We start from the raw sequence: 10,850 nt of genomic DNA, 5'->3' as shown, positions 1-10,850 counted from the left end.
TGATCATGCCTAATTTTTGTGGGTTCTAATAATTATACCCCCCTCACATTAGGCGAAAATCGATCGGACGACGAGTCTGCGAGCTCTAAATTACGAGAAGGCATGACCTTAATGCCGACGAAGAAATGGCAGAGTTCCTCCCTTCCCGTCAGGTTCATGCCTCCTCGTAATTTAAAGCTCGCAGACTCGTCTTCCGATCGATTTTCGCCTAATGTGAGGGGGGTATAAGGAACACCCTCGTGCGATACTTGTCTATGTGCCATTTCTAACCACTCAAATGATGAAATAATGATGTAAATGTGGGAATACAGTGCAGTAGATGTCAATATCATAAAGATTGCCTTATATATATAGAATATATCTACTTAAACTGTAATATTGCTTAGGTTGCCTTTAACGGTTCGATGTACGCATGTGCAGCGACAGGAACTGTGGGTAATATGTCAAAGGTGAAAACCTCTGACTTGTAAACAGATCTCAGCTTTAACATTGTCTCGATTTGCACAACAATGTCCTGATTCAAGACTTTATTTTTGCTGCAGTCTCAGTTCTCCAAGAACGCTGTCAGCAATAAGTTTGACGAGAAAAACATGTACCAAGTGGCAAGACAAGTTGCAAGAGGAATGGTAAGTTTTAAACTCATGGTGGGGTCATCAGTCGCTTAAAACTATGGATACTACAACACATGCTACATAATAACATGTATACACAGTTATAGAAACTTAATCCAAATTTATATTTAGTAGGTCAGTATCATGCATCCATATTCCAGAAAATGATTTTAAATTGCAAAATTGAGATCTTGGTAATGACTGTTTCAATTTTTTTTGTATTTGGTTGGAAAATATTGAAATTTGATAGTTCGTTCAACGCATTCCCTAGTGGATTTGACATGAACTACACTACATCGATATGGTGTTCACACATAGCAGGAAGTTAATTCGATGCTTTATAGTACAAAAGAAAAGGACTATTTTGTGCTTTTTATTCCTCTGGTTAATTGCCATGCACATTCGTCCGACAGGAGTATCTGTGTGGACTGAAGTTCATACATGGTGACCTGGCTGCCAGGAACGTCCTTGTCGGAGACGGCCTCTGTGTGAAGATCTCAGACTTCGGGCTGAGCAGCGACATCTACCGGCGAGGGTACTACCGCGAGGACCCCTGGCGCAAAGTCCCGGTGAAGTGGGCGGCACCCGAGCGGCTGATGGAGGGGATGAAATGCAGCATCAAGGCTGACGTGTAAGTACAACAGTAGTTCACATTTATCCGCAGGGTAACCTATATTCGTTGTGTTTGCCAACACGGTATTAAGGGACGGACGGTAGTTTCAAGTTATAATACGTTCAAAATATTGTAGTTTGAAACTCTCGTGCGTCGACTTGATATCCCCAAATACCCATTTCTGACAGCAACGGATATAGGTTACCCGAGGATAAAGGTGAACTAGTGTTAAAACTGTAAGGCGAGCAAAATGACCACACTAGGTCCTGTAACTAAAACAACAGGAGCTAATTGAATCATTTGCATGAATCTTGTCTTAGCTTGGCCTTCCTTTGTTTTCTATTGGAATCCAAAATGCTCTACAGCTTGACTTTGCCTTACCTTTGTTTCCCTACGGGCATCCAAAATTGTCTTCAGCTCTTTTTGCATTGAATTTCATAGTTGTTGTGTTTTTTTTGGGGGGGGTGGGGGGTGGTAACCATGGCAGCATTTTCCGGTAATATAAAACTACAGAAAAATACCCTCATCTTAAAAATAGTGTGGTACCCAAAGCATTGATTTAGATGCCGTTTGCCTGGCAAGTGCTAATTGCCTACTCTCCGAGCAAAGATTATGCTATGCGTTGGACGTAGTTTTATGCGCATGCGCAGCTGCTGGCTGTGTTTACAAACTGGAGCCAATCAGCTACAGTAAATATTTAATTTCGCGGTAGCGGGAAAAATGATTTTTCGCGGTGGTTTTATGTTCGCGGTAGTACCATGCACGTCTTTTACAGCCATGGAAAATGTTCTAGGTGGTTTTAAGTTAGCGGTGAAGCGGCCATCGCGAAAACCGCGAACATTTAACCACCGCGAAAGCTTCTGCATTTACAGTACTCTCTAAGCAGAGGTTTGCCTCGATTGCTGCCCAGTGTTTTATCTAGACATAAATGGAAACAAATTTTAAGGAAATTAATATTCGTGCACGACGGAGGTTTGTGTCCTATGGACTCTTGTTAAATATTGTTTATGTTTTACAGGTGGAGTTTTGGGATTCTATTGTATGAAGTGGCTACACTAGGTAAGCAGGCTTGTTTCAATTATGCAAATGCGTTTAATTTGCATGATCAATAAGAAAAGTGCCATAGTTGTTTTAAGTGATAAAGTAAATGATTGGAATGTCAACATTGTGACATGTGTAAGTTAGTTAAAAGTATACATAACCAAGCGTAGATTATGCTGGTGTGAATTTGCATAATCAGAATATTTCACGGAGATATGAGTATTATTGCCTGCCCCAGGAGAGGACCCCTACCCTGACATACCGAACAGCACTGTCGCGCTGGTGAGCCGCCTGTCCTCCGGATACCGCATGGCGCAGCCCGAGGGATGCTCCAACCGCCTGTAATGCTCTTTACTTATTTACGAATCAAGAATAGACGTTGACATTAATGCTATGGATGTCAGTGAATAAATCAAAGGTATTTTTCATCTGTATAGTAGCAGCCTCACAGTTGAGCTTTTTGTTCCAATTAGGCATACGTCATTATTTCCAAACCGGGACCAGGTCGGACAAATTCTGGGAATGAAAGTATGATATAAAAGACACCAAACTACACAAGACGTAAAGAGAATAGTCCTGGGCATTACTTGTGAATTTTTTTTACATATACATTTCTATTTTTCGTTTTCCACAAACAGCCCGGCTTGGAAATGTGACTTTAGCCTTAGTTGGGAACTGGAAGACCCCGATTCAAATCCTGGGAAGGGCATCTCGGTTGGAGCTGCACCAGTGTCTTTCGGAAGTATTGTAAAATGGGGGTCCCGTGTTCGAGTAGGTGACTCAGCTACGTTTAAGGGGAAATGCAATCTCTGCCTGTAAAAAACATACCCTGCTACAGAAACTGCAGGGAAACTGGCTGCTAGGCACTAGGCACAATAAGGTAAACAACAACAACAATGTTCCACCTGACAGGTACGAGTTGATGTGCCGGTGCTGGGAGTGGGAGCCGACCAGCCGACCAGGCTTCACGGAGCTGCTTAACGAGTGTGACCAGGCCCTACGTATACAAGACAAGTCTCATAGGTAGATCATGGGCCCCCTAACGACTTTCTATGGTATTGCAGGTACGAGTTGATGTGCCGGTGCTGGGAGTGGGAGCCGACCAGCCGGCCAGGCTTCACGGAGCTGTTTAACGAGTGTGACCAGGCCCTGCAGGACAAGTCTCTTGGGTAGATCATGGGCCCCCTAACGACTTTCTATGGTACTGCAGGTACGAGTTGATGTGCCGGTGCTGGGAGTGGGAGCCGACCGCCCGGCCAGGCTTCACGGAGCTGTTTAGAACGAGTGTGACCAGGACCTACGTATACAACACAAGTCTCATGGGTAGATCATGGGCCCCCTAACGACTTTCTATGGTATTGCAGGTACTGGGAGTGGAAGCCTACCGCCCGGCCAGGCTTCACGGAGCTGATTAACGAGTGTGACCAGGCCTTGCGTATACAGGACAAGCCTCATGGGTAGATCATGGGCCCCCTAACGACTTTCTATGGTACTGCAGGTACGAGTTGATGTGCCGGTGCTGGGAATGGGAGCCGACCAGCCGGCCAGGCTTCACGGAGCTGTTTAACGAGTGTGACCAGGCCCTACAGGACAAGTCTGACTACAGGGACGTGGCGGGGATGAAGGTCTCCATCAACAGTGACGACATCGATGACGTCAGCGACACTGCAGAAGACAAAGATCAGGTAGGGACGTTAGTTTTTTTACCTCAACGAAGATGGAGGTACTGAAGATGGAGGTACTGTTTTTACTCAGGGTTATGAATTGGGATATATCTCTAGAACCGCTGGACGGATTGCGATGGTTTTTAAAAGGTGGGGTGAGCCCAATGGAGAAAGTCGCTTTAGCTTTTAGATCTCCTGGAGGTTGACCTTTGTACTGCAGCGGTAGCAATTTGTTGTACATATCTTTGGTCCTGGACGTGTTGTGTTGGTGCTGATTTTAGATACTGAAGATAGGTGTCGACATAAATGTGAAGCGGTGTAAATTTGGGCCTCCAAGCTGGTTACTGTGAATCGGCAGTGTCATTTTTGTGATTTTGTGCATATTGCATATCCAGTTGACCATCATAAGAATCTCTGGATGGATTGTAATGATATTTGGTACGTAAGCAGGTGTTGTAAAGTCGACGATTTTAATGTGATTTTGCGTCGTCTGGTCGGATTAACCGCGTTTATAAAAGAAACGCTTCCTTGCACTTGGACTGTTATGGTTGAATGTAAATCAAGGAATGTTGAATGTAGGTGACATAGGCACTTTAAACTTTGCGTGTTTTCTGTTGTAGGAGACTGATGTTGACGACATGGAGACATCAGAGAAAGGTTGTCCTGGATCCGGTCGGAAGTGGTCCTACGTGTCCCTGGCCTGGGAGGCAGACGACCTGTTCACAGTATCGGGATAGATCGCTCCGCGCCCTTACTCTCCTTCGTGGCCTGGCGCTGGCGGGTATTTTTTGGGGTGTGGGGTGTGTGGAGAGGGGGGCTGATTCGCGAATTTCAAAATATGGGCCAGGTTCGTAGGCCATGAAGGTCCTCTATGTACCCGCTAGTCTAAGAACGTGGTACATATGTTGAAAATCGCGAATTATCTCACTCCCTCCCCCAACAACATAACGCCAACACTTGTGAAAAGCTACAGAGGAGGCTACCACTGGCCTACATTTTAGTTTCCCGATCCCGACGGAATAAGACCATCTATGGATACCTTTTAATCGTGTTACACAACCTCTCGCTGTTGGGGACTTATTGCGCCTCCCACCTGACAGTGGAGAAGGTAGCTTTATATAGAAACCTTTCTTCAGCCAATCAGAGTGCGCCATTTCCATGACCCCAAATCAAGATGGCCGCAAAAACCAGAAAGATCCATGAAGTGAACTTGTGGCCGTACATCTCTGGCCTGTGTTTACACAATCTCTCACTGGCTGGGGTTAATGACCCGTAGGTCATGGCAACTGTAAGACCGGTCCCTAGGAGCGCAATTTTAGTAAGGCTACGTACATCTCCAACCATTCCCTTTCCTGGAGTTACCGATCATTGTGAAAATACATCCCATAGGAGCTTAGTATTCTCTGTCACTATATACACCAGTCATCATAACTCTAAAAGCATTGTAACATACAGTTCTAGGTCTGTTAGTGATTTGTCCATGTTAGCACATGTAGGTTAGGATGTCCCCAGTTCTCCTGACTTAAGGGCGCGGTCACATAGGTCGTGCGATCGTCTTACGATTGTGATGCCATAGGATTTTCAAGCAGGCTGCGACAGACCCAAACACCGACATGGATACAAAGCAGAATTTTGTGTACCAAGACGGTTCAACTTTGTAGGAGACGTACATTTTTGTTCTCCAAAATGCCCGAAGTTAGCGATCGTACGACGATCGTACGACCTATGTGGCGTATGCGCCATTAGAGGTGTTGACTACAAAGCTTCTCGATGCCTGACCTCAACAACATTAATGTTAATGTACAATTAAGGATGTGGATTGGAAAGGTAGCTGTAGATATCTTCATAACATTATAATCTGTTAAACGTTGTTATATATACAGTCAGCATTTCCTGCTGTATAGATTTCATATAAGTGTTATCATTTGTGCATAAGCGTTATATAACAGAGGTTTCGTGCTATGTTAGTACTATGCATAATGAAAAAATTGCATAATACTTGATCATGTATCAATTGTAAAAAAACAGTGTATATGTCTATACATGTGCATATGTCATGTACAAGAAGGCTTAATGTATCCGCTATGCTTGTCTTTAATAGATACCTATTGAAAGATCTTGAAAACCTTAAAGCATTGCAGTTGATATTGGGATACGTACAGTCCCTTGTTGTTTCCGTACCGTTCGTGAGTAGGAATATTGTTCAAAGTCAGTGCGGAACTGCACGATTTTAGCTAACCGACGTCCGAATAGAGATTGCTCTGAATATGATCTCTTACTGTACGTAATAACTTATTCACAATTCTTTCTCCTTTGAAATACAACAGATTTCAAGAGACTCGATACAACAAGCAGATTTGACTGTACATGTATGAATAAATAAATAGATTTGACATTTCTCACAGTGCTAAAGCTAAGAGAACAACCCGCCATACTTGCAAATACTACGTGCTGTCTAAGTGCCAAAACACGGGCAATCTTTTGGGATCCGTAAGTGGTAAGTACCGCCTCCGTACGAACTCGTAGGGAATCCGATGAATTTTGGAGCACACAGACACGCCGTACAACGTTACGTGCAGGCAAAACTTTGTGTGCCATCGGGCTTCGGATTCACCCCCCGTACGTGCCAGTACAGGCGACGCTCCTGCCCTGTACAGCCTGAACGTTTTCATAATTATAAATACGTGGCCTCCCAAAAAAACGTACGGAGAAATTGCACGTATGGTGGGTTGTGCCCTTAGCTTTAAGATAATATAAAAGGTTGCTTTATTCAATATTAGAAGAGATGACACTCACGTTAGCCCCGCATGACTGTAATAAATATAAGAAAGGATGACACTCATATTTAGCCCCACCTGACTGTATTAAATATCAGAAGGTGACACGTTTTGCCCCATCTGACTGTATCAAAGTTACAAATTAAAGTTTGTTGCCCTACACCCTTCGCCCTCGCGCTACGGTTTGGAGGATTTCATCTATAAAATGAAGTCATTGCACGTGTGGCCTTAGAAAGGGGAATGACACTCACGTTTATCTCAACCTGACTGTATCAAAGTTTGTTGCCCTATACCTTTTGAATGAACTTTGAATGAACCTTATTACTCGACAATTGTACAGGATACAACGTATGGCAACATTACATACAGATGCTTAACTACACACAAATAGAGTCTCAGTGCAACAAAATTTCATCAATAACATTATAAAGATTACAGCACATTTATTTATGGGTGATCTGGTCTCGCATTTGGAATAATGCACAAATATATTGACCTACGTATGCGGATATTGGAGTGCAACTTGTTAGCAAGCAGTACATGGAAAATATCGGTCTGCGTTCCCGAAAGGGAAAAGCGTGTTCTAGTTCTAATATTCTGTAACAGTACATCTACCTGTTTACTGTATGCAGGACAGGTCATTATAAAGTGGAATTTATCTTCGATTTTTCATGACATGTAGGACACAGTCTCTGAGAGGCTGGTGTGTTACTGTGACGACCTTTTTCAATTTGGCTAGTGGAACTCTAAGATATGTTTTGTATCTTTAGTTTGTAGTTTATAGTCGACTGTACTTTTTGTTGTGTCAATAAAGGTTATACGTATAGATCAGATGTCGGTCGCTACATTTGGGGGCGCTCTGTTGTTACTGTGTGAAGTAGTGAGGATAGGAGGTCAAAGACCGATGCGATGATCAAGGAGTACTGTAACAATCATGCATGGGCGAACATTGTATTATATTAAATTGGGCGCCCGATGTCATGAAGGGGCGCGTGTGTTCGCCGTGAGGCCAGAATTACGTCCAGAGGCTGAACTGAGAATCCGGTTTAGAAACCTCTATTACTGACAACGTCACATTTCCAAACCGGGGCCAGGCCGGTCAACTTTCGGGAGCGAAAAGTATGATGTAAAAGACAACAAACTACACAAGACGTAAAGAGAATGGTCGTGGGCACTATTTTGATATATTTTTACGTATGCATTTCTATTTTTTGTTTCCACAAACAGCCCGGCCGGGTCCCGGTATGGAAATGTGACGCTAGCCTTCTTGAGCCCTCTCCCCGAGAACTTGTGGCCGAACACTTTAAACTCTACTTGCTTTTCCTAGAATTACTAATGATTATGAAAATCCATCCAATAGGAGTTTGTCAGAATCAAAGTTGTTGCCCTATATCATTTGCCAGTGGAACTCTAAGATTTGTTGTGTATCTCTATTTTGTAGTTTGTAGTAGACAGTACGCTGGAGAAAAAACTCCGTCTTAACATTACTAAGAAGGTCAGGGTCTAGAGTCGTTTGTCGGTCACAACAGGAGGTAGGGGACTCTGGTGTTACTGTGTGAAGTAATGAGGAGGTTAAACGATATCATAATTAAAGAGTACAATCATGCATCCGCGAACATTGTATCATATCAAATTGGGCGCTCAAAGACATGGATATAGGCGCGCGTGTTCGCCATGAGGCCTGGATTATGTCCAGTGGCTGAACTGAGAATCCGACTGAAAAAGTTCTCTCCAAGCAGAAGTTTGGCTACGGCTATTTAAAAAACAAAAACAAAAAAACAAACAGGCAAAATCATTTACCCTGGGGAGTTTTGTCACATTTTTTTCATAGAATTCCATAGATTTATTTACAATCCCATAGGTTTGTCTGGCGGACATAAAGAAAACGGCACAAAATAGAAAGCCCGACAAAACTCATAAAAACACGTCCAAAATAGCCGGAGCCGAACCTCTGCTTCCAGAGTATGGAAAAAAAAAAGAAGCTACGGAATACCTCTTAGACTGTGTTACACAATCACTTGCTGTCGGCTTATGACTCGTGTCATTGGTAGCTGGTGGTCATTCGTTCGTTCGTTCGTCCCATAGCCTTTTAATCAGCCGTAGGCTGATTAATCAGCCGTAAGGGCAGCACAACATGTTATGCTGACTCAACAGGCTTTTAGTCTCCTGGCGGCGCATATCTCCTCTCCGGGGCTGGTGGCCATGCACACTTCTAACTCGAGAAAACCATTCCATAGAGTTACCAGTATGTGCTCAGGATTCTTACCCACTATCAAAGCCCATCCAATAGGAGCTCAGTATTCTCTGTCACTATAGAAACCAGTCATCATACCTCTGAAACCATTGTAACAGACAGTTCAAGTCTAATAGTGATTGGTCCATATGTTAGGTCATAAATGTATACTATTAGGATGTTCCCAATTCTCGTGACTTATCGGTATTGGCTTTTGACTTCTCGGGACCTGTAAGCGTATGTAAATGTATGATGACGTAGATTTGTACAGTAGATGTAGATGTTTTCTTCGCATTATTAATGTGGGAAATACTCTTGTATTGTAAGATTTTTCTGCTGTTTGGATTTCATATCAATGTTATCATTTTAACCGAGGTTTTCCTGTACGGTAGAAGCCGTTTCATTTGCCAGTGTATTTCGTGCAATTACCCAGATGGTGCAATTATGCGGAGTTATCCAACTGAACCGCACCGGATTGTGATTTTTGGATTCCGTGCAATTAACAGAAGTATGCGGTTATCCGTTGTGCAATTAACTGGCTTGTACTCTCTACTTCTTTACCTGGTATTATGACAAAATATCGCACAGCACTATGACATGTATTGATTCTCGGTAAAACCATATAAAAACATTTTCTATCTGTGTATCATGTAAGTAATTCTGCGTTGGGCCAACATACTCAATAAACCATGTGTATTGAAATACAGTCTAGTGTTGTTTCTGTACATGTACCGTTTCTGAGTAAGAATTTTGTACCAAGTCATAGCGGAACCACAAAGCTTTAGCTACATACGTCCATATATAGATTTCTCTGTATAATCTTTTACGTAATTAATCATTCACATTATTTGTATGTTTAGAAAACAGATTTCAAAAGACTCGAAACAACAAGCAGATTTGACTATATCTATAGATTTGACATTTCTCACGATGCTAACATGAGAGAATGGTTTATTTGCTTCACAGCCAACTTGCGGCTCGAAAGCCGAATTATCAGGCTCGTTTACATTGTGTAAAGTTACATAATTGCTAATCTCAGAAACATAGTAACATAAAAGATACAGATAAGACGTGTAGCATGAATATCATAATGAATAAATATATGATTACAATGTCTAAAAGGCAGATACGAGTACAATAATACGAGCACAATGTCTAAAAGGCAAAGGTTAAAACTATACATATTAAAAGTATGATCGTGCTAAAACTGATTAACTTGTCCTACAAAGTTAGCTAAAAACAGATTGTCCTGGTGGAGTATATGCGTAACATATGTGAATACAGAAAATGTTTCTTTGTTATGCGCGCATTGATTTTTTTCAGCAAAAAAAATGTAGCCACATGTCACCCAATAGCATCCCTCGTCGATCAGAATTTTATGCTTGCCAGAGGATTTGCTCCCCAAGTAAGGGGCTCATACAGGCCATGGGGCCAAAGCACCCTTGCCCTCCTCTGAATCTTCACTCTCAATAATGGCGATATTATTGTAATGGCGACGATTGTTTCTTACAGTCTTACTGGAGGTGAACATAAGACAAATCAAGCATGGGAAAGAGTGGTCTGAAGGTTTAGTTTGTGCCTTAATATTAGTATAGTATCTTTATTTGGTACTGTATCTTTTTTTCGCCCTCGCACATTAGTTTTGGGGTCTCCAGAGGATGTCATAAATAAATTAAGGTCAGTGCACGTGTGGCTTGAGAAGGGATAATGAAATTCACGTTTAGCCCCACCTGACTGTATATCAAAATCATAAATTCAAGTTTGTTGCCCTGTACCCTTTGGCTAGGGAAACTCTAAGATTTGTTTTGTATCTCTATTTTATAGTTTATAGTCGACTGTACGAAAGTAACTACTTTTTTGTTGTGTCCATAAAGGTACTACGTAGATCAGATGTCGGTCGTTACTGGGGGC

At 42.4% G+C, this 10,850-nt stretch overlaps 2 protein-coding genes across 3 annotated transcripts; both read left to right on the top strand.

The window, feature by feature from the left end:
- Positions 1 to 386: 386 nt before the first annotated feature.
- LOC118423254 (fibroblast growth factor receptor homolog 1-like) lies at positions 387 to 3,548 on the top strand. 2 transcript variants are annotated; one of them, XM_035831336.1, is made up of 5 exons: positions 387 to 626; positions 1,025 to 1,242; positions 2,243 to 2,283; positions 2,504 to 2,606; positions 3,330 to 3,548. In XM_035831336.1, exons 1-5 carry the CDS (start codon positions 591 to 593, stop codon positions 3,436 to 3,438), a joined length of 507 nt encoding a protein of 168 aa, XP_035687229.1. In that variant the 5' UTR covers positions 387 to 590; the 3' UTR covers positions 3,439 to 3,548. The 2 variants fall into 2 exon arrangements, with proteins under 2 accessions (XP_035687229.1, XP_035687228.1); XM_035831335.1 differs by having other exon boundaries at positions 3,178 to 3,548.
- A 165-nt stretch (positions 3,549 to 3,713) lies between these two features.
- On the top strand, positions 3,714 to 6,498 carry LOC118423260 (fibroblast growth factor receptor homolog 1-like). The gene is made up of 2 exons (XM_035831344.1): positions 3,714 to 3,950; positions 4,550 to 6,498. The coding sequence occupies exons 1-2, from the start codon at positions 3,774 to 3,776 to the stop codon at positions 4,664 to 4,666; spliced, it is 294 nt and encodes a 97-aa protein (XP_035687237.1). The 5' UTR covers positions 3,714 to 3,773; the 3' UTR covers positions 4,667 to 6,498.
- The last annotated feature ends 4,352 nt before the right edge of the window (positions 6,499 to 10,850 follow it).

This window comes from Branchiostoma floridae, chromosome 9, assembly GCF_000003815.2.
Source record: "Branchiostoma floridae strain S238N-H82 chromosome 9, Bfl_VNyyK, whole genome shotgun sequence".
Classification (NCBI taxonomy): Eukaryota; Metazoa; Chordata; class Leptocardii; order Amphioxiformes; family Branchiostomatidae; genus Branchiostoma; species Branchiostoma floridae.
The sequence above is the reverse complement of the archived record's forward strand: the minus strand, read 5'-3'. Positions and strand labels throughout refer to the sequence as shown.